Below are 24,270 nucleotides of genomic sequence, written 5' to 3' on the forward strand. Positions count from 1 at the left end.
CTCACAAATATATTTTGCCACTAATTACTCATTTCTCTTAATTTATTTAAAAATTCTATCATAGAGGAGATTACAACTGTATCAGACATACAGGGTAGGTGCATACTATGGGTTGGGCTATAAACTGAAAAAAGTATAATCTGGAATGAAGAAAGCAGAAATGCAGGGTGCTGTACCTACATATATATTAAGGGGTCTGAGGAGGATAGAATCCCAACTTAAGAGGATAGGCCTCTTAAGAAAATGTGGGGTCCTTCTGGAAACATGGCACTTGAATTGTCCTTTCTAACCTTATCCTTCCACAGAGTGCTATGAACTTTGCAAATCGAAGAACTCATGCATGAATTTCACAAAGCACTGTTTCAGTGTCTAAATATTTACTAAGATACCATCCAGGATGTTACAGAGTATTTCTTGGGGAACAGATCCGAGAGTGGTGAGTTAAGCTCTAAAGGGAACGGAGAGCTCATCTGAAGAATTGGCTAGAGACATAAGTGTACGGAAGTCTTCAGTTGTCTTAATGGGGTTATAAGCATCTAGAAATCCTAAAACAGAATACAGAGAGAGCACTGTAGGTGGGATGCAGATCATTAAATCACTGAGAAGTTAAACCAAACTGGGTGAAACTCTGCAGGCTTCCTTCACAAGGGTTCAGAGAAATCTTTTCTTTGTTTTTGATTCAGCAGATTCATACCATGTTCACTTAGAATGCAACCCTGTGTTCTGCATTTTGTCTACTTTTGTTTCACTTTATGCTCCTCATGGGGGACGCCACAAGAAGGCAAGTGAACACGCCCCCCCCCATTTGATTTAGCCCAATTTTCACAGTGTGATGGCAAGGCAGCAATGCAGATGGTCAAATGTAGTTGAGAAGTGCACAATTAGATTATTTGAGGGTGGATTCTGCCCTCAATGATGCAGCAGTTAGATAGCTGAACAATGTAGATATCAATTTGTGTAGGGTGACCAGATAGCAAGTGTAAAAAATTGGGGTGGGGGAGGGGGTTATAGGTGCCTATATAAGAAAAAGCCCCCAAAATTGGGACTGTCCCTATAAAATCGGGACATCCGGTCACCCTAGACTTGTGATGCATACAAAAGAAGAATGCCTTGTTAATTTTTTTTACTTTAAATGTGTATTTCAAAGAAACCTCAAAACAAAATTCCAACAAAACTGCAGATTACTATGTGGTTTTCCATCCAAATAATGGAAAACCAAAAATCTCAGTTGGGCTTGAATGCAAAAACAGATCTACCCAGGTTAACATTGAATTGGATCTGGGTTCACTTGAAAAGTTCACAAACCTTAATGAGCATCATGACAAGCCTGGACAAAGCTTTGAATTTTTAATGTCACCAGAAAGCAGGTGCGCTTCACACGGTTTCATTTTGTTTTGAAAGCTTACCTCACAGTTTGGTGCAGTATGAAAAGTTCAGCAATTTCAGAATGGTGAGATCTTGTGGACTTTGGTTCACTTTGTATGAAACATTTTTTCCTTCCCAGTTTACAACCTTATTTCTGGATAACCAAGAGGATGCAAAGTCCAAATGGTGAACAAAATGGCTGTGGTAGGTGGAGTTTATTTTTTGGGAGGGACAGAAAATGGTTTTTCAACAAAGTGGAAATCTATTTACATAAAATAAGTTTTTTAACCAAAAAACCTGAAAATATTTTGGTTTTCAGCAACTTAAAAATGTTTGATATTTTGTTTTTTGACAAACCCAAAATTTTTTGGAGTTTCTCTCTTTTAAAATTAATTTTTCCCCATTTTTGTTGAAAAACTTTCCTAGATGCCCCTTCTTCTCCCGCCCCCCCAATTCACAGGCTTTAGTGCATGGAGACCTTTTCTTATTTATTTTTTTTAAATCTTAAAATTTGTTCATTTTAGGTTTCATTTTTCACCTGAAAAGCTGAGTTGTTTAAATAGTTTTGGGGTTTGTTTTTTGCATGATGTAAGTACTTTCACTGAGAATCACTGTACAGTGCTCCTCATGCATAAAAGCTGTGGGGTTTACTTTTGCTACAAGTTGTGTCTTTATGCATTTCTGGATTTGTGTAGAGTACAAGTCAAAAAAACATAGTCAAAGGAAAAGTGAATGAAGTTTCTAGATTAGGTATTTGCTTTAGAGACTCAGTTAGAAATAAACTGCTGCTAATCATGTTCCCCTTCTCCCTTTCCTGTCTAACTCAAAATAGTCTTTTCTCCTTTCCCTGCCCACAAAGAATTGCATCTCCCGTGCTGCCACAGAAGCCACCAGAGAATGACTTTTCCCCTGGCCTGAAGTTGTCTGCCTTTCCCACCCTCTTCATAGTTGCCTTTTTGGTTCTATTAGCTTCTGACTCAATTTCTCATGCCCAGAGTGACCTTCTCACTGCTGGTATATTCAGTGGGCTTTATACCTGTCAATCACACTAGGAGACAGAAATTGGCAGCCTCACTTTCAGCCAGCAAGACAGCTAATACTATTCCCTTTCTCCTACCTTTTTGGCTGACATGTGCAGAGACTGCAGGTAGGAGACCCTCAAAGGTGAAATGGAGGAGTATATGGCACTGCAGAAGAGTTCCCAATGAATGATGTTTGGAGAGCATATGCAGATAGAAGGAAATCTATTCTGTGTAGTCCAAAACAAAATATAAAAAGTACATGAAAAATACAAATCAAGCTCACAAGTTATTAAAGCACTGTTTAGTTTTACACATTTCTTGCAATATAATGCCATTAGCCTCTTTAGTTATTAATGTTTATTTATTCAGCAGCAGTGGTATGCTGAAGACTAAACAAACAGAGGACATGGCCTACTGTCTTGATTGTGAGCTAGCTCAGACACACCACAGTTCAAATCTATATGATCAATGTAGCATATTTAAGTCAATTGGAGTTGTGTGTGCTGAACAGTAAAGTCCTTCAAACTATACTGTTTTTAATTGCTTTTTATAAATACTTATTGTATTTGTTAAATCAATGTCAAAAGACTCTGCTGCAGGGGTATGTAGCAAGCAGAGATTTCGGGGTGGGGGGGGAGGTGGATTTTGTAAAAAGAAAAGGAGTACTTGTGGCACCTTAGAGACTAACCAATTTATTTGAGCATAAGTTTCGTGAGCTACAGCTCACTTCATCGGATGCATACTGTGGAAACTGCAGAAGACATTATATACACAGAGACCATGAAACAATACCTCCTCCCACCCCACTCTCCTGCTGGTAATAGCTTATCTAAAGTGATCACTCTCCTTACAATGTGTATGGTAATCAAGGTGGGCCATTTCCAGCATAAATCCAAGTTTAACCAGAACGTCTGGGGGGGGAGGTGGGGGGGGGGAAAAAACAAGGTGAAATAGCCACTCCCAGTCTCTATTTAAGCCTAAATTAATAGTATCCAATTTGCAAATGAATTCCAATTCAGCAGTTTCTCGCAGGAGTCTGGATTTGAAGTTTTTTTGTTTTAAGATAGCGACCTTCATGTCTGTAATTGCGTGACCAGAGAGATTGAAGTGTTCTCCGACTGGTTTATGAATGTTATAATTCTTGACATCTGATTTGTGTCCATTTATTCTTTTACGTAGAGACTGTCCAGTTTGACCAATGTACATGGCAGAGGGGCATTGCTGGCACATGATGGCATATATCACATTGGTGGATGTGCAGGTGAACGAGCCTCTGATAGTGTGGCTGATGTGATTAGGCCCTGTGATGGTGTCCCCTGAATAGATATGTGGGCACAGTTGGCAACGGGCTTTGTTGCAAGGATAGGTTCCTGGGTTAGTGGTTCTGTTGTGTGGTATGTGGTTGTTGGTGAGTATTTGCTTCAGGTTGGGGGGCTGTCTGTAGGCAAGGACTGGCCTGTCTCCCAAGATTTGTGAGAGTGTTGGGTCATCCTTCAGGATAGGTTGTAGATCCTTAATAATGCGTTGGAGGGGTTTTAGTTGGGGACTGAAGGTGACGGCTAGTGGCGTTCTGTTATTTTCTTTGTGAGGCCTGTCCTGTAGTAGGTGACTTCTGGGAACTCTTCTGGCTCAATCAATCTGTTTCTTCACTTCCGCAGGTGGGTACTGTAGTTGTAAGAATGCTTGATAGAGATCTTGTAGGTGTTTGTCTCTGTCTGAGGGGTTGGAGCAAATGCGGTTGTATCGCAGAGCTTGGCTGTAGATGATGGATCGTGTGGTATGGTCAGGGTGAAAGCTGGAGGCATGTAGGTAGGAAGAGCGGTCAGTAGGTTTCCGGTATAGGGTGGTGTTTATGTGACCATTGTTTATTAGCACTGTAGTGTCCAGGAAGTGGATCTCTTGTGTGGACTGGACCAGGCTGAGGTTGATGGTGGGATGGAAATTGTTGAAATCATGGTGGAATTCCTCAAGGGCTTCTTTTCCATGGGTCCAGATGATGAAGATGTCATCAATACAGCGCAAGTAGAGTAGGGGCGTGTCAAGGTTCCTCCCCCACTCTGAACTCTAGGGTACAGATGTGGGGACCTGCATGAAAAACCTCCTAAGCTTATCTTTACCAGCTTAGGTCAAAACTTCCCCAAGGTACAAAATATTCCACCCGTTGTCCTTGGACTGGCCGCTACCACAACCAAACTAATACTGGTTACTGGGGAAGAGCTGTTTGGATGCGTCCTTCCCCCCAAAATACTTCCCAAAACCTTGCACCCCACTTCCTGGACAAGGTTTGGTAAAAAGCCTCACCAATTTGCCTAGGTGACTACAGACCCAAACCCTTGGATCTGGGAACAATGAAAAAGCATTCAGTTTCTTACAAGACGACTTTTAATAAAAATAGAAGTAAATAGAAATAAAGAAATCCCCCCTGTAAAATCAGGATGGTAGATATCTTACAGGGTAATTAGATTCAAAAACATAGAGAACCCCTCTAGGCAAAACCTTAAGTTACAAAAAAGATACACAGACAGAAATAGTTATTCTATTCAGCACAATTCTTTTCTCAGCCATTTAAAGAAATCATAATCTAACACATACCTAGCTAGATTACTTACTAAAAGTTCTAAGACTCCATTCCTGGTCTATCCCCGACAAAGACCAGCATATAGACAGACCCACAGACCCTTTGTTTCTCTCCCTCCTCCCAGCTTTTGAAAGTATCTTGTCTCCTCATTGGTCATTTTGGTCAGGTGCCAGCGAGGTTACCTTTAGCTTCTTAACCCTTTACGGGTGAGAGGAGCTTTCCCCTGGCCAGGAGGGATTTCAAAGGGGTTTACCCTTCCCTTTATATTTATGACAGGGCGTTAGGGGACGAGAGCTGAGGAAGCTTTGGTTCTAATTCAGCCATAAAAATGTTGGCATACTGTGGGGCCATGCGGGTACCCATAGCCGTGCCGCTGATCTGAAAGTATACATTGTCCCCAAATGTAAAATAGTTATGGGTAAGGACAAAGTCACAAAGTTCAGCCACCAGGTTAGCCGTGACATTATCGGGGATAGTGTTCTTGACGGCTTGTAGTCCATCTTTGTGTGGAATGTTGGTGTAGAGGGCTTCTACATCCATAGTGGCCAGGATGGTGTTATCAGGAAGATCACCGATGGATTGTAGTTTCCTCAGGAAGTCAGTGGTGTCTCGAAGGTAGCTGGGAGTGCTGGTAGCATAGGGCCTGAGGAGGGAGTCTACATAGCCAGACAATCCTGCTGTCAGGGTGCCAATGCCTGAGATGATGGGGCGCCCAGGATTTCCAGGTTTATGGATCTTGGGTAGTAGATAGAATATCCCAGGTCGGGGCTCCAGGGGTGCGTCTGTGTGGATTTGTTCTTGTGCTTTTTCAGGAAGTTTCTTGAGCAAATGCTGTAGTTGCTTTTGGTAACTCTCAGGGGGATCATAGGGTAATGGCTTGTAGAAAGTGGTGTTGGAGAGCTGCCGAGCAGCCTCTTGTTCATATTCCGACCTATTCATGATGACAACAGCACCTCCTTTGTCAGCCTTTTTGATTATGATCTCAGAGTTGTTTCTGAGGCTGTGGATGGCATTATGTTCTGCACGGCTGAGGTTATGGGGCAAGTGATGCTGCTTTTCCACAATTTCAGCCCGTGCACATCGGCGGAAGCACTCTATGTAGAAGTCCAGTCTGCTGTTTCGACCTTCAGGAGGAGTCCACCTAGAATCCTTCTTTTTGTAATGTTGGTAGGGAGGCCTCTGTTGATTAGTATGTTGTTCAGAGGTATTTTGGAAATATTCCTTGAGTTGGAGACGTCGAAAATAGGATTCTAGGTCACCACAGAACTGTATCATGTTCGTGGGGGTGGAGGGGCAGAAGGAGAGGCCCCGAGATAGGACAGCTTCTTCTGCTGGGCTGAGAGTATAGTTGGATAGGTTAACAATATTGCTGAGTGGGTTGAGGGAACCATTGCTGTGGCCCCTTGTAGCATGTAGTAGTTTAGAAAGTTTAGTGTCCTTTTTCTTTTGTAGAGAAGCAAAGTGTGCGTTGTAAATGGCTTGTCTAGTTTTAGTAAATTCCAGCCACGAGAAAGTTTGTGTGGAAGGTTGGTTTTTCATGAGAGTATCCAGTTCTGAGAGCTCATTCTTAATCTTTCCCTGTTTGCTGTAGAGGATGTTGATCAGGTGATTCCGCAGTTTCTTTGAGAGCGTGTGGCACAAGCTGTCAGCATAGTCTGTGTGGTATGTAGATTGTAATGGATTTTTTACCTTCAGTTCACCTGCACATCCACCAATGTGATATATGCCATCATGTGCCAGCAATGCCCCTCTGCCATGTACATTGGTCAAACTGGACAGTCTCTACGTAAAAGAATAAATGGACACAAATCAGATGTCAAGAATTATAACATTCATAAACCAGTCGGAGAACACTTCAATCTCTCTGGTCACGCAATTACAGACATGAAGGTCGCTATCTTAAAACAAAAAAACTTCAAATCCAGACTCCAGCAAGAAACTGCTGAATTGGAATTCATTTGCAAATTGGATACTATTAATTTAGGCTTCAGTGCACATTACAGACTTTGATACAATTAACTTAGGCTTGAATAGAGACTGGGAGTGTCTAAGTCATTATGCAAGGTAGCCTATTTCCCCTTGTTTTTTCCTACCCTCCCCCCCCCCCCCCGACGTTCTGGTTAAACTTGGATTTATGCTGGAAATGGCCCACCTTGATTATCATACACATGGTAAGGAGAGTGATCACTTTAGATAAGCTATTACCAGCAGGAGAGTGGGGTGGGAGGAGGTATTGTTTCATGGTCTCTGTGTATATAATGTTTTCTGCAATTTCCACAGTATGCATCCGATGAAGTGAGCTGTAGCTCACGAAAGCTTATGCTCAAATAAATTGGTTAGTCTAAGGTGCCACAAGTACTCCTTTTCTTTTTGCGAATACAGACTAACACGGCTGTTACTCTGAAACCGGTGGATTTTGTGTGGCACTTTGTGTGTGGTATTTTGTAAAGAGGCAATGCCGGAATGAATATCCTTGGCTGTTTGTATTGTATTTGGCTCATATTCTGAACTAATGTTTACTTTGTTTCATAATTGTATTTCTACTACAATGGCAGCGTAAATAAAAGTCTGTCTTAAAGTACAGTGTTGTAATATGCGGGGGATGTTCCTTAGTAATGGGATAAAAAGAACAATGGATGAGTTGAGTTAAGTTTGTGGACTGTATGGCTAAAAGTCATCAAAATTCTAAAGGCCTGATCACACAAACTTTAATCACGTGTCCTTACTCACACAAGTAGTTCCACTGATTTACTTGCATGATTAAGGGTTCAGCTTTAACTTACAGTGTAAGATGCTTGGAAAGTCAGCCAGAGACTTTGACCCACGTAAAAAAAATAGACCACAAAAGATAAGATTATGTGGGATTTTTGCTCCCCTTCATTTGGAATGTTAATAATCCAGTTTAAACAAACAGTGTAGAGTGGCTCTAAACCCCAATGATGGTTGCCTTGAAAAGGTGTATAGTAATAATATCAATACATTTTGAATCTTTATCATAGAATCATAGACTCAAAGGACCAGAAGGGACCTTGAGAGGTCATCTAAGCGACCCCCCTGCACTAATAGCAGGATTAAGTATTATCTAGACCACCCCTGACAGGTGTTTGTCTAACCTGCTCTTAAACAACTCCAGTGATAGAGATTCCACTTTTCCCCAGGTACTTTATTCCAGCTCTTAACTACCCTGACGGTTAGGAACTTTTTCCTAATGTCCAACCTAAACCACCCTTGCTGCAATTTAAGTCCATTGCTTCTTATCCTATCCTCAGAGGTTAAAGAGAACAATTTTTCTCCCTCCTCCTTGTAACAACCTTTTATGTACTTGAAAACTATTATCGTGTCTTCTCTTTCCCAGAGTAAACAAACCAAATTATTTAATCTTACCTCAGAGATCAAGTTTTCTAGATCTTTAATAATTTTTGTTGCCCTCCTCTGGACTTTCTCCAGTTTGTCCACATCTTTCCTGAAATGTGTCACCCAGAACTGGACACAATACTCAAGTTGAGGCCTAGTCAGTGCTGAGTAGAGCAGGAGAATTAGTTCTCATGTATTATTTACAATACTCCTGCAAATACATCCCAGAATTATGTTTGTTGCACCAAAAAAAAAAAAAGCAGTGTTATGCTATTGACTCATATTTAGCTTGTGGTCCACTATGGCCCCCAGATCCCTTTCTACAGTACTCCTTCCTAGGCAGTCCTTTCCCATTTTGTATGTGTGCAACTGATTTGTTCCTTCCTAAGTGGAGTACTTTGCATTTGTCCTTATTGAATTTCATCCTACTTAGTTCAGACCATTTCTCCAGATCATTGAATTTTAATCCTATCCTCCAAAGCATTTACAATCCCCCCCCCACACTCCCCACTGCTTGGTATCATCCACAAGCTGTATAAGTGTACTCTTTATGCCATTATCTAAATCATTGATGAAGACATTGAACAGAACCGGACCCAGAATTGATCCCTGCGGGACCCCACTTGATATGCCTTTGCAGCTTGACAGTAAACCACTGATAATTACTCTCTGGGAACAGTTTTCCAATCAGTTATGCACCCACCTTATAGTAGCTGCATCTAGCTTGGATGTCCCTAGTTTCTTTATGAGAAGGTCATGTGAGACAGTATTAAAAGCCTTTATTTTTATTTTCAATGTCTAGAGGCACTTTTCATGATTATCAGAATACATCTCAGAACACAGCCCTCTCAGGTCAGTTTATGTTGTGATGGTGTTTATGCTAAAGCCTGCAACAATCTGGTCAGTTGGCCATGTATGATAGAATACCAGGGTTGGAAGGGACCTCAGGAGGTCATCTAGTCCAACCCCCTGCTCAAAGCAGGACCGATCCCCAATTAAATCATCCCAGCCAGGGCTTTGTCAAGCCTGACCTTAAAAACCTCTAAGGAAGGAGATTCCACCACCTCCCTAAGTGTTTCACCACCCTCTTAGTGAAAAAGTTTTTCCTAATATACAACCTAAATCTCCCCCCACCCCGCAACTTGAGACCATTACTCCTTGTTCTGTCATCAGCTCCCACTGAGAACAGTCTTGATCTATCTTCTTTGGAACCCCCTTTCAGGTAGTTGAAAGCAGCTATCAAATCCCCCCTCATTCTTCTCTTCCACAGACTAAACAATCCCAGTTCCCTCAGCCTTTCCTCATAAGTCATGTGTTCCAGTCCCCTAATCATTTGTGTTGCCCTTCACTGGACTCTCTCCAATTTTTCCACATTCTTCTTGTAGCGTGGGGCCCAAAACTGGAAACAGTACTCCAGATGAAGCCTCACCAATGTCAAATAGAGGGGAATGATCATGTCCCTCAATCTGCTGGCAATGCCCCTACATATACATCCCAAAAAGCCATTGGCCTTCTTGGCAACAAGGGCACGCTGTTGACTCATATCCAGCTTCTCGTCCACTGTAACCCCTAGGTCCTTTTCTGCAGAACTGCTGCCTAGCCATTCGGTCCCTAGTCTGTAGTGGTGCTTGGGATTCTTCTGTCCTTGTTGAACCTCATAAGATTTCTTTTGGCCCAATCCTCTAATTTGTCTAGGGTCCTCTGTATCCTATCCCTACCTCCAGCATATCTACCTCTCCTCCCAGTTTAGTGTCGCCTGCAAACTTGCTGAGGGTGCAATCCACACCATCCTCCAGATCGTTTATGAAGATATTGAACAAAACCGACCCTTGGGGCACTCCACTTTATACCGGCTGCCAACCAGACATGGAGCCATTGATCACTACCCGTTGAGCCCGACAATCTAGCCAACTTTCTATCCACCTTATAGTGCATTCATCCAGCCCATACTTCTTTAACTTGCTGGCAAGAATACTGTGGGAGCCCGTGTCAAAAGCTTTGCTAAAGTCAAGGAACAACATATCCACCGCTTTCCCCTCATTCACAGAGACAGTTATCTCATCATAGAAGGCAATTAGATTAGTCAGGCATGACTTGCCCTTAGTGAATCCATGCTGACTGTTCCTGATCACTTTCCTCTCCTCCAAGTGCTTCAGAATTGATTCCTTGAGGACCTGCTCCATGATTTTTCCAGGGACTGAGGTGAGGCTGACTGGCCTGTAGTTCCCAGGATCCTCCTCCTTCCCTTTTTTAAAGATGGGCACTACATTAGCCTTTTTCCAGTCGTCTGGGACTTCCCCCAATCACCATGAGTTTTCGAAGATAATGGCCAATGGCTCTGCAATCACATCCACCAGCTCCTTTAGCACTCTCAGATGCAGCACATCTGGCCCCATAGACTTGTGCTCATCCAGCTTTTCTAAATAGTCCTGAACCACTTCTTTCTCCACAGAGGGCTGGTCACCTCCTCCCCATGCTGTGCTGCCCAGTGCAGTAGTCTGGGAGCTGACCTTGTTCGTGAAGACAGAGGCAAAAAAAGCATTGAGTACATTAGCTTTTTCCACATCCTCTGTCACTAGGTTGCCTCCCTCATTCAGTAAGGAGCCCACACTTTCCTTGACTTTCTTCTTGTTGCCAACATACCTGAAGAAACCCTTCTTTTTACTCTTGACATCTCTGGCTAGCTGCAGCTCCAGGTGCGATTTGGCCCTCCTGATAACATTCCTACTTGCCCGAGCAATATTTTTATACTCTTCCTTGGTCATATGTCCAACCTTCCACTTCTTGTAAGCTTCTTTTTTATGTTTAAGATCTGCTAGGATTTCACCATTAAGCCAAGCTGGTCGCCCGCCATATTTACTATTCTTTCTACACATCGAGATGGTTTGTCCCTGTAACCTCAATAAGGATTCTTTAAAATACAGACAGCTCTCCTAGACTCCTTTCCCCCTCATGTTATTCTCCCAGGGGATCCTGCCCATCAGTTCCCTGAGGGAGTCAAAGTCTAATTTTCTGAAGTCCAGGGTCCGTATTCTGCTGCTCTCCTTTCTTCCCTGTGTCAGGATCCTGAACTCGACCATCTCATGGTCACTGCCTCCCAGGTTCCCATCCACTTTAGCTTCCCCTACTAATTCTTCCTGGTTTGTGAGCAGCAGGTCAAGAGCAGCTCTGCCCCTAGTTGGTTCCTCCAGCACTTGCACCAGGAAATTGTCCCCTACACTTTCCAAAAACTTCCTGGATTGTCTGTGCACCGCTATATTGCTCTCCCAGCAATATCAGGGTGATTGAAGTCTCCCATGAGAACTAGGGCCTGCGATCTAGTAACTTCCGTGAGTTGCCGGAAGAAAGCCTCATCCACCTCATCCCCCTGGTCTGGTGGTCTACAACAGACTCCCACCACGACATCACCCTTGTTGCTCACACTTCTAAACTTAATCCAGAGACTCTCAATTTTTTCTGCAGTTTCATACCAGAGCTCTGAGCAGTCATACTGCTCTCTTACGTACAATGTAACTCCCCCACCTTTTCTGCCCTGCCTGTCCTTCCTGAACAGTTTATATCCATCCATGACAGTACTCTAGTCATGTGAGTTATCCCACCAAGTCTATTCCAATCACATCATAATTCCTTGACTGTGCCAGGACTTCCAGTTCTCCCTGCTTGTTTCCCAGGCTTCTTGCATTTGTGTATAGGCACTTGAGGTAACTCGTTGATCGTCCCTCTTTCTCAGTATGAGGCAGGAGCCCTGCCCTCTCGCGCGCTCCTGCTCGTGCTTCCTCCCAGTATCCCACTTACCTCAGGGCTTTGGTCTCCTTCCCCCGGTGAACCTAGTTTAAAGCCCTCCTCACTAGGTTAGCCAGCCTGCTTGCGAAGATGCTCTTCCCTCTCTTCGTTAGGTGGAGCCCATCTCTGCCTAGCACTCCTCCTTCTTGGAACACCATCCCATGGTCAAAGAGTCCAAACAGTCAAGAGTTTCTCTCCCACCAAGATGAAATGACCAAAGAAACCTTGCAAATGGACATTCCAGTTAGAGATCAACCTGGGTGAAACTTGATCTTCAAGACAGTTATATCCCTTTGGGATTTACCATGATAATGATCTCAGGATGCTGATACATTGAGGTCTTATTCTGCCTTCAGATTTATGGACACAACTCCTTTCTGAGAGTCACTTATGTATCCAAAGACAGAATGGACAAATGATTTTTGTTTGCCATTCTCAAGAATCCATTTCAGTACCTATATACTTTAACCAAACATGAAACATCCTTCCAAATTAGCACTGTGTTAGCCATCTCAGCAGTGACATCAAGGATCAAATGGATATAGGGAATGAACTTCTCATTTATCCTTAGAGGTAGTCCTCTAGGTAAGAGTAGAACTTAGGCGGGTAAAGGAAATGATTCATATTGCCCCTAATAAAATTATACCTGATCGATATATAAATAGAAGACTTATTTTTCCAGGGCTGACAGACTGTCTCCTTTCACAATCCAAAATTTAAATAAATGTTTTTCACCTATTGTGAGGGCATGGGTGGGAGGCTAGATGGTGTGAGTTAATGCACCATTTTGCATATCTGAATACTTTGGGGTCTTATCCTGCCTTGGCCACAAGTAGAAATAAATTGGGAGCTGCTATCTTAGTCTCCAGTGGAAATGAATCTACATCACCAAAACACAGTGCAGTTGGCTAGGATTGGTAATCTCTGCTCAAGAGATCTAGGAGTAAAATACTGGAGTGCTTGCGGCTCAGTGACATGGTTAGAGAAAGGGGCTGGACACTGTGTTCAGCTTCTGACTGCCACCTATGAAATGTCGACCAAGTCGTTTGACCTTTGTGAGCCTCAGTTTCCTCATGTGTAAAATGAGGGAAATACCAATTCATGTTTGTAAAGCACTTTGAGAACTAAGATGAAAATTGCTATGTTAGTGCAATGCATTATTGCTATTTCATCATTTCATTCTGTCGATTTGTAATGAACCATTATTGTATTTTACTGTGTAGAGGACTGAGCAAAGTTGCACAATTTGCCAAGTTTGCACAGTACTTCTCCACACTATCCCTGACTGGTCTGTTATTAGGGTTCAATTCTGTAAAGTGCTGAGCTCCCAAAGCACTGATCTTGTCTATAAGAGCTAAGGACATTCATCATCTTATAAGATCAGACTTCGTTGGCAGTCAGTCTATTGTGCTGTACATCTAAACTTGATGCCCAATATATGAGATGCAAAGAGACATACTAGGTACTGTTCAAAACTCCACTCATCCCCTGCAATGACTAATCACTTGTTTGCAGACCTAAATTTCACAGGACATTATTTTCTACATTACAGAATTTGCAGCATTACTATATTCCCACACTTTCAACAAAACCATATCCTGAAGTAGAATTGCAATCTCATGCAAACTCCAGCTGTCCTAAACACCCATTGCTCCAGAAGCAACCCTTTGGCCCATTTTCATAATTATATGTATGTTATAAAAAAGAAACAAGAACAGGGGAAAGGAAAATAAGTTTAAAATAAGCATCAAAAACTGGGAACCTGCAGGGAAAAAAAGGAAAAATAAAAGAAATAGTGAATTTAATAATTCTCCTTTGCAACAATATGAAAATCTAAAAAAAGTCCAGCCATGTATGTATTGATTTTATTTATAGGTGAACTCATTGCCTGAAATCTTGTCTGCTTTATACTAAATAAAACAAACCTCTACATAAATAGGTCTTTTTAAAAAAAGACTAAAAAAAATCTCCATTCCCTGCCACTAAAATGGTCCAACAGTCAATTGGAGGCCTGACTAAAGAGCTGCATCTTACATTGCACCTACAGCTTGTCCAGGTTAGGGTCTGGCAGCCTGCAAGAGAAAGCAATTTCCAGAGAGATGGACCTTCTGCTATGGTCCTATTTTAGTATGGAAATATCTACCTTAAAACGGGCATCAGGAAATCTCTATATTCCACAAATGCTGTAACATCATGAACCCAGAAAAATGAGTTTCCACTGCTATTGAGTATTCAGGGAGGGATAAGCTCTCAAATGGATGAGACCCTCCGCCTGCCACTTAGGGCTTTACAGATCCTAAACAAAGCTGTACAGTCGGAATCAGTGACAACGGATGTCGTATGTTTATAGGGCCTGATCCAACGCCCATTGAAGTCAGTGGTGGTGTTTCCATTGATTTCAGTGGGCTTGGGATCAGATGCTAATGATATGCTCCACTTAAGAAATGAGCCACTATATTCAGCACGAGGTGGAAATTTTGGGGTACATTTAAAAATGAAGCACTTTAATCTGTCCTTTTTAGTTTACAAAGCTGTAGGTTCATAGATTCCAAGACTAAAAGAAACCATTATGACAATCTAATCTGACCTGAATAGCAAAGGCCATAGAAATTTCCCAAAATAATTCCTAGAGCATAGCTTTTAGTCAAATATCCAATCCAATAGCCAGTAATAGAGAATCCACACAACCCTTTGGTAAATTGTTCCAATGGTTAATTACCCTCACTGTCACAAATTCATGCCTCATTTCCAGTCTGAATTTCTCTAGCTTCAACTTCCAGCCATTGGATTGTGTGTTATACATTTATCTACTAGATGGAAGACCCCATTATTAAATATTTGTTACCCATGTAGGTATTTATAGACTTTGATCTTTACCTTCATAACCCTTCTTTTTGTTAAACTAAACAGAGTAGGTCATTGTGATGAGAACCTAATACAAAGAATGGTCACAGCCCCGGGCAAACCACAGAAGGTAAAAGACCATCAATGTTGTGAAGAACAGCAATGGATTCAATAGCATCCAAAATTGTGGTGGTATATGCACATGCCATCTCCTGCCAGGATGGCTAGTGCGTGTGTGGACACTGCAATTACTGTCTACCCAAATGTCTCAGACCCCACCACACTGAGGTCAAGGGTCAGAGTGAAAGCCCTGGTGTTCAGGTCAGCGTGGCTTAGCAGCCAGAGTCAATACAGCAGCCCTGGTGTTCAGGGCAGCATGGCCTAGTGGCCAATACCCAAGGGGCTGAAACTGGGGAGAGGGGGTTGGCAGCCCTGGTAGGGGGGCCCAGGCCCATCTGACTCCACCAGGCCCATCTGACTCCACCAGGCCCTGACCCAGGCGCCTATCAGTGGCAGAGTAGTCTGCCACTGGTCAGCAGGGAATCCCACTGAAACATGTTGATCTCACACAGGTGGGAGATACCACTCGCTCACTCTCCCTGGGTCACTTCCTACCGTGCTTTCTGAAGCTGCAGTCATTGGGGTATCAGGGTCACTGGACTCCTCAGTGCAGGTAATTCCCTGGTGCTCCATTGGCCACAGATCTCCAGTCCAATTTTCAGGCTCTCCAGATCCTACAAGCAAGGACTATTGACAGTTCCTCAACTAGAGCCTCCATCAAAGAAGTCAGACCACTCTCTTTTATACTAGTATAGCATTTTGTGCTTGCCCAGTATGGTCTGAGGGGTGGGACTTTCTCTGCCCATAGTGTGGTGTTAACCCTTTCTGGTCCAGTGCGGGGTATGCACACCCTGTCACACAAGTGTGTGGACTATATTGGCACAGATCAGGCACATGCCTCCACAGGAAGAACAGAATGCATAACCACAGTTCTAGTCCATACTGCTAGGGGTTTTCCTCTGCTAACCAGCATCTCTACCATTTTACCTGGATTAAGTTTAAATTAGTTTAATCATCTCCATCTCTCCACTTCCATAAGACATGGGGAAAACATCTGGGCTGCATGAGAAGCAGATCAGATGTAGATCTAAGTGCCATGCATATATGACGCTACAAAACATCTGACTGTTTTCTCTCATACATTGCACAGGAGAAGTCAGAAGATGAAGCTCTGTGGGACTCTGCAAATAAAACCCTTATGGATATGGCCCTATTAACCGAAAGGGACATGATGACTGGGCATACGGTACAGCAAATGTGAAGGGTGGAGCACTAGTGTTCAAAGTATTGTGAAGCTTTTCATTTCTCTTCGCTTTGTTTAATTCAGGGGCAAAGAGGAGAAGTAAAATCAATGCTATCAGGGAACTTCCTGAAGGAGATGTCCGGATAAATAGGGTGAGGTATTTTGGAGGAGACTGTTGCAGGGAAAGAGAGAGGTGTGACAGGTCAGAATGAGGTGGAGTGGGAGGTATGGAAGGGGATGGAGAAGAAAAGTAAGGTGTGGAAGCAGCAGCAGTTTATGCAGCCAGCTGGGCAGGTGGACTAATAAGCATCTGGCCAGCTGACAGGGATTTATCAGCTGGCCTTAATAAGAAGCAGCTGCTGTGTCCCAGCCATGCCCATCAGAAGAGTGGTGTACCAGCTGGTGAGGGGTGGAAAAATGAAGAGCTGGAGCTGGAGGAGATACAAGTTCATGGGAGCAGCTGCAGACCTGTCAAAGGATAGCAGGGATGAATTTGGCCTAGTGTTTTTCAGCTTGCATGGAAATCTCATTTGCTTCATTTTGGGATTCATTCTCCATTACTGGGGTGGGGTGGGGTTGGATTGATTAAAAATAGGGTCACATTCCTTCCGTGTATTAATAATTAAAGACCCCTGTGGGTCTATACAGGACTTGGATCCTATAAAACTCCCTTCTTTTCCTGCTCATCCTCTGTTCATAAACCTAGGAAGTCAGAGGCCCTCTGAAGAGAAACAGTGTCTCAGCTAGAACAGTTTGTAATTTTCAATAGCAAAGCATTGCCTTCTGCTGATTATCAGTAGCTGCCATGAGCTTTAGCTAAAGTAAGCATGCGAGCTATAATGGAATGAATAGTAAACAGAAACCATTCAGCTGTGATCGAACGTGCTAGTAAGAAAACGTACAGATCTCCAGTGAAGAAATTATCCTCTTGGTATTCATATACATATCCCCAAATCTGTGATTTCCCAAGCCATAAGATCTAAATATAAAATTCCTGTTGTCAAACTTGGCATTCCCTGAATAATTCTTTATTGCGCACAACATACCTGCGTGCTTTCTCAAAGAAAAACACCCTTTTAAGCTAATCGCACAATTTATCTTCCAAACTAGAGAAAAGGCTTGTTATTTCTATTCTTAAATACTTGTGAGACACTAAGGGACAGATCCTCAAAGGCACTTAGGCACTCATCTTCCTTTTTAGGTGCCACTGACATTTCCAAAGCCAGCAGTCAGCCACTGTCTAGCCCTGTAGGGGCCTAGGTCCCCTGGGCACTTATGTTTCCACCAGGCCCTCTCAGAGGTCCAGAGAGGCCCAGGCCACTTCCAGCTTTGTGCCATCAGAAGCGATATATTTTTATTAATATTTATGAACATTTTTAACTCTTTAATATGACAAACCTATCAGTTAACAAAAAAATTATGTCTTTTATCAAATCACATCTCTTATTGGCTTAAATGTGCAGCTCTAAGCTCAGCAAGTGTGTCATGTTTTGGTCTGATACGGATGCGCATAAAAACAAGTTGCAAAACTTATCAAATTCAAAAAAATTAACAAGTGTCTAAATTTGAGGCTCCTTTTGAGCTTGAGACCAAGGCCAAATAGCCCTCCTACCCTCCCTCCCGCCCCCCCCCCCCCCCCATTGGCCCTGGTTTCCACTAGTCAGCATTATAAAGCTGTCTACGCACTGATGCCATGTCACAGCTAATGAATAGCTTGGAGCCCTAGCTCAGCCCAAAGCCTTAGAGACCCCAAAGTGGGATTCTCAAACTAGGTGGGAGGGAAATGCCTATCCTGAAAACGAGGCCCAATTGTGTAGATGTGCGCAGAGCAGAGTGATCACCTGCTACCTGTCAGCCTCTGCATGAGGAGGGCTGGAGGCCAACCAATGATAGAGGGAGGGACAGCACAGCACCCACACAAGAGACACATGGGGGTACAGATAGTGATGAGCTGCCAAAAGCTGAAGAACCGGTTCCTTCAGTCGCCCTGGGTCTTTGGCGGCACTGAAGGACCTGCCGCCGAAGTGCCGCCGAAGACCCGGAGCGACTGAAGGACCCGCTGCCGAAGTACCGCTGAAGACCCAGAGCGCCGCTGGGTGAGTAAAAATTAAAAAGGGATTCTCAGGGGAGCCTCCCCAGCCAACAGCTCAGATGGGCCAGACAGGATGTGGCCCGCGGACCGGAGTTTGCCCACCCCTTTAACAACCAGTTCTAAACCGTCTTCAAAATTTAGCAGCTGGTTTGCGCGAACTGGGTAGGGGAAAATGTATGGCGAGTGTGAAAGAGCTATCAAGCATGAGCAAGAGACCGACGGTTTCAGCTGCTAGGGCATAAGCTACCTAAGGATATGGCTTGGCTTAGGTGCCTCACTTCAGGAGATGGTTCGTTGTCGAGACAGGCACCTATTTCAGACCTATCAGTCAGTCACATCAGGTCAGCCACCTAGGTGCCTAAGTCCCTCCCTTCTCCCTCCTCCCTTTCTGCCCCTCTGCTCAGCATCTCACTCCTAGCTAGCTTAGGTATATCCCTGCTCAGCCCTGGCTCCAGAAAATCCCTTTCTTAGGCATTTAACTCTCCCCATGCATTGTATGGGGAGCCTGGGTGCCTAACTTGAGGCGGAAAATTCATCAATAGGCTACTTAGGGCAGGGGTTCTCACAACAATTTTTTTGGTGGCCTCAGAGTGCAGCCACCAAATCTTGCTGGTGGCTGCTCTGACAATTTTTCCTAAATTGCTTAGTTAACTTTAGGAAAAACAAATAAATATGCAGAGGTACATGTCCAAATCATTGTAGTCTATCTATACAGGGTGGGGTTTTTTTTACAGACTCAGTAATAAAAACAGTGTGTAGTTGTCTCTATTCTTTATTGGACTTAAACAGAATAGAAACACAAATAAGATGCTTTGAACGTTCTTGTCATTTTTCTTACTGTTTCTGTTGCTTTTTTTGGTTGCCTTTTTTGTTACTAAGTGTGCTGTGAAAAGTGATATTAACAAACATACAAATATCACTTTTCACAACAGACTTTCTCTGCCCCGGCAAGCCTGGGGACAAACGGTACAGAGGCAGCAGGGGCCAAGGGTGATGGGGCACTTGGGGAGACAATGGGGAGCAGAGGTGATGGGGGGATGAGCTTAGGGCCAGAGCCCGTCACCACACAGCCAGTGAATGGAGCCCGAAGCCCCATGCCCAGGGGAAAGAGCCTAAAGCCCCGTGGCTGGAGCCTGCCACCCCAGGGCTGACACCCAATCCTACTGCCCCCAGTAAGGTGGGGAACTCACTGACTGCCTGTTCCTCCAGCTTGTGTCTCTCCACAGGGGGACAGGGCCCAACTACTCCTGGTGGCCCCTGGGGAGGGGCCACTGCTTTGCGCCCGCCCCTCCACCCCAATCACCGCCCAGGGAGATGTAACCACAAGAAAGTGTGGTGGCCACATTTGAGAAACATTGACTTAGGCTATGTCTACACTGCAATATAAACCCAGGCTCAGACTCTGGCTCAAGCCTAATCGCTCTTCCATCCACATACAAATCATGCTAACGTCGGGCTGCAGGGTCAAGTTCAAGTCAAGTGATTTGCTTTGAAGTTTAGATGCAGCCCACCTTGACTTGGGTCCTGGATGTCCACTGAAAGTGTCCCCAATCCTCTGGGCCAGTTTGCTTTATTCTCTCTATCCCAAGAATCTCCAATCCACTCCAGTGAAAACAGAAGCAACCCCCCTCCCCATTGGCATACAGCAGCAGCTCATTAAGGCAGCATTAATCCTCCCATTTTCTTCTGACCCCCCTGAGTTGCAAACACACAGCACAGAGACTTCTGTATTTGCAATGGATATTGCCCAGAACAAGCCTTTTGCAAGCGTGCTGCTTCATGGTTACAGGAGCACAGCCAGATTTTGGTATATCTCTGGTGCGAGGCTAGCAAAACTCTGAACTTTAGTAAGAGTACCAGGAATATTGAAGAAGCTGGCAGCTTCTGGCACACATACCAGTAAATATTGAAGAAGCTGGCAGCTTTGTAAATTTGGCAACCAGTGCAGGAAGTGGATTAAGTGGCTCACAAGAGAATATTGGAAAACCAGGGATCAGAACCACACCTCTGTCAACTCGCTGACATCATGCCCATTGTATGAGGAGTTTGACCCGTTGCTGGGCACTGCACTCAGTACGGAGCCAGTGGTGATGCATAATGATCTGGTCAGCCAGAATGGTCCCTGCTGGCCCCAGAATCCAACATGGTGACTAATGGGAGCCAGCAGCAGGCACTGACTGAGGACAATGAAATCATTCTGTTGCTGAAACCGGTACCAGAGCAGAAGCAGTAGCACAGTTTGGGTCCATACTTGGAGGAGCTGTTTGATGTGAGGAACAGACTGCCATGAAGCCTGCAGCAAACACAGAATGGACAGAAGCTGCCACTGAGCCCAGTACATTCCTGGCTCCATTTTAATGTTTATTAATAGAGTAATAGGAGAGATTTCCACTGTGTAAACCCATGCAAAAGTTATGGGAAACCCCAGCTAGCAGTGTATATCCGCTCAGGGTCGCCCGGGGGGGGCCCAAGTGGGGCAATTTGCCCCAAGCCCCACAGGGGCCCCCATGAGAATTTTCAGGGGCCCCCACGATAGTTTTCGGCGGCACTTCGGTGGCGGGGGGGTCCTTCAGTGCTGCCGAACACACCCGGAGTGAAGGACCCGCCGCCGCTTCTTCTACTCCGGGTCTTCAGTGGCAATTTGGCAGTGGAGGGTCCTTCCACTCCATGTCTTCAGCGAAGTGCCCCAAAGACCTGGAGCAGAAGGACCCCCACCACCTGAATTGCCCCCAGACCCCCTGAATCCTCCGGGCAGCCCTGTATCCACTAATGGTGGATTTTATGCCAGTTCCTTGGCTTCCCCTGCTTCCTCTCTCCCACACCACATGGAATTCAGAATGGTGACCGGGAAATGCAAACAATAAAGAACACCTTTCAGATCTATGTTTACTAGACAGGCACGGATTTTTGCTAGGGCCATTCCTGTTTCTTAATAATAATAACCACACATTGCCAGGTCTGTAAATATGCCGCTTTGTAATCATTCAATGATCTGTTGAGCTGCCTGGAAACAGTGAACTGTGTGGAGATGGGGGAGGTTGAAATGTGTTCCATTTACAAATCTAGCCCATTTCAGTTAGAGGTAGTCCATGAAATCCATAGATGATAAAATACGACTGAGGTTTGAAACTTTGTCCAGAAATATTCCAGGGATAGGGAGCAGGAAGGCTGTGGAGTTCTGTGTGTTTGCATGAAACCATAACAAGCTAAGTCATGTTGAAGCTAATGCAGCATCCTGATGATTCCCTCCTGAATTCTGACCCAATCCTGGGTGCCATAGGCACCAACTCCATGGGTGCTCTGGGGCTGGAGCACCCATGGGGAAAAATGGTGGGTGCTAAGCATCCACTGGCAGCCCCCCTATAAGCTCTTCCCAACCCTCAGCCCCTCTCCCCCAGTGCTTCCCACTTGTCGGCAGGCCCCACAGATCAGCACCTTCCCCTCCCTCCCTGCGCCTTCCGCCCGCAGCAACCAGCTGTTTCACAGCATGCAGGATACTTTGGGAAGGATGGGAAGGAGCAAGGACGCGGCGCACTTGGGGGACGGGGGCAGAACTGGGCGGGAAGAGGCAGGCCAGGGTCGGGAAAAGGCGGGGATAGAGCAGGGAGGAAAGAGGTGTGGCATGGGTGGGGCTTTGGGGAGGGGTGGAGTTGGGGCAGGACCTGGGGCAGAGCCGGGGTTGAAGCACCTCCCAGCACTTTGGAAAGTAGATACCTGTGCTGGGTGCTGATAGCTGCAAACTTTTCCTGAAGCAAGAACTCCAGATAGGTAGTCACACTGTGGGGAAGGGCGTATTTTACAGGGCCACCTTGGTAGCTGACCAGCCCACTCCACTCACAGATGTGTCATTCAGTCACTATACATTTGAATGCTTTAGCTACATACACTCCAGGTTTCCCACTGGCAGCTTGGAATAACATCTCCCTTTGCCAGTCGGGCACCACAAGATCTGTCATGTCCTCCAAAATGTGGAAGGCCTGAAATAATAGGAAAAACTTTTGTAGCATGGCCACTGATTGCCCCGCCCATAATCCCCAACCCAACCTAAGTAGTTCTGCAATTTGTAGGAAACTAAAATCAGCTCTGAATTTTCAACTTGCCATTGTCTCTGCACCTCTTTCACTGTGATTAACCAGGTTGTTCAGGGAGCTTCTGTGGACTGAAGTCTCCCTCTCAGAAAATACTGAAGTTTAGGTTTGAAAAGTAACATTTTCTGTCCTTGAAATTTCACAAGTATTTTTTCTGTGCTCCTGTACTGGGGTATTTGAGACAATAACCCTCTGTGTCTTGTCCTATTCCAAGCCCCTTGACCTCTACAAGTTGCTGTACCTCCACAGCTCACCCACAGTGCAGTGCAAGCCTGGCCCAAAGTACCATCATGGTCCAAGAGGAAGCGTTTCCCTAATGAACTTATGGTTGAAGTTCTGGAGAAGGCCAACAAGCATGTCCAGTACCAAAAGACAGAGACACGTACAGCTAGAGGAAAGGCTGAGACTGGCTGTGCAGCTTGAGAACAGGATTTCGACACTGGAGCAGGTACTTGCTTCACTGTTTCTGGAACAGAAATGGCCTCCAAGGGAGGAGGACAGAACTCAGCAGAGAATCATTTGAGCGGCTGCTATCAATAATGGCTGCAATAGTACCTGCTCCTCTGTATCACCCACACAATATCCTGAGTCTCCTGCACCATGCTCTGGAATGCAGGCCAGAAACAGTTTGGAAAACTCCATGGCGGGGTGGCCCATGCAATCAGGCCCCATGAGCGGCTGGGCAGGGCAACTTAGCCCCATACAGTTCTCCATCTTCGCTTCCTCCTCTGTGGATGCTTCCACTGCCCTCCCCTGAACCCGAGTGCAAGGCAAATGGGGAAAGAAGTGAAAGGAGAATGGGAGACTTGAGGACATGCAATGGTAGGGGGTTTCCCTCTTGTACATGGTTTCACGGTTTGCAATTACTTATGCCCTTTTTTTTTTATTTTGTTTTAAAAAGGTTCCGTTGTTACTGGTGTTTTTTGGTGTTGCAGTGGTAGGTGGCCTGCCTGGCAATGGGTGAATGCTGTACTTTTCTAATACATGTTTCTGAATAAATCTTTTTATGTCACCAAGCAAGTATACTGCTATCACTGCATCTCATCATACAATGTGTATTTGAAATAATAAAGGTAAACACATGATCAGGGACAATTAGGAGTTAGCAAGCAAATATTACTCCTCTACACAGTTATGTACTTCAATTCACACATCAATCACTTCCTCATATGAATCCAAACTGTGAATCAGCCTCATCCCCCATTTCATAAGTGGCCATATCATTCATAAATACATTTCATGGCAATCAAGTCTCACCCCTCCTCAAGCACTGAATGCCCCCCCAATCAATTAACCTCATCCCCACCCCCCACAAACACATTTATAGATGAACTATGTGAAACGGCACCCCATAATGCTTTATAGAAATATGCTTATGAGAAATATCCTTATTAACATAACTGGAATATGTTTTATGCTAGATATGCCATGTACCATATCTCTGCAAAGGTTATGATCTACTGGACATATTCATCCTATTTGTATGCATGTATCATTTTTGTATTTGAAGTTATGAATATTGGCTATGTACTTGTTTGATTTTAAGTACGCTCAGTGAAGCATTTGGTCAGCTTGATGAACAATTTGTGAACAATTTATGAGTTTACCCTGTATAAGCTTTATACAGGGTAAAATGGATTTATTTGGGGTTTGGACACCATTGGGAGCTGGGTATCTGAGTGCTGGAGACAGGAGCACTTCTTAAACTGTTTTCAGTTAAGCCTACAGCTTGTGGGGGATATGGTTCAGACTGGGATCTGTGTTTGCAGAAGGCAAGCATGTCTGGCTCAAACGAGGCAAGGTACTGAAGTCACAAGCTGGCAGGGAAAACAGGCTCAGCG

The 24,270-nt window shown here is 44.4% G+C and overlaps 1 protein-coding gene across 2 annotated transcripts in view; it reads left to right on the forward strand.

Moving 5' to 3' along the window:
* Positions 1–23,886, forward strand: part of SH3YL1 (SH3 and SYLF domain containing 1) — a 134,333-nt gene extending 110,447 nt beyond the window's left edge. The window contains exons 10-11 of one of the 2 annotated variants that reach the window (XM_073336165.1): positions 1,505–1,569; positions 2,504–2,904. In XM_073336165.1, the coding sequence (XP_073192266.1) occupies positions 1,505–1,527 (23 nt within the window). In that variant the 3' untranslated portion in view covers positions 1,528–1,569; positions 2,504–2,904. Of the gene's footprint in view, positions 1–1,504; positions 1,570–2,503; positions 2,905–22,678 lie in introns of those variants that run through there. The other variant, XM_073336164.1, reaches the window with a different exon arrangement.
* Positions 23,887–24,270: the final 384 nt, after the last annotated feature.

The sequence above is a fragment of the Lepidochelys kempii genome, chromosome 3 (assembly GCF_965140265.1).
Source record: "Lepidochelys kempii isolate rLepKem1 chromosome 3, rLepKem1.hap2, whole genome shotgun sequence".
Classification (NCBI taxonomy): Eukaryota; Metazoa; Chordata; order Testudines; family Cheloniidae; genus Lepidochelys; species Lepidochelys kempii.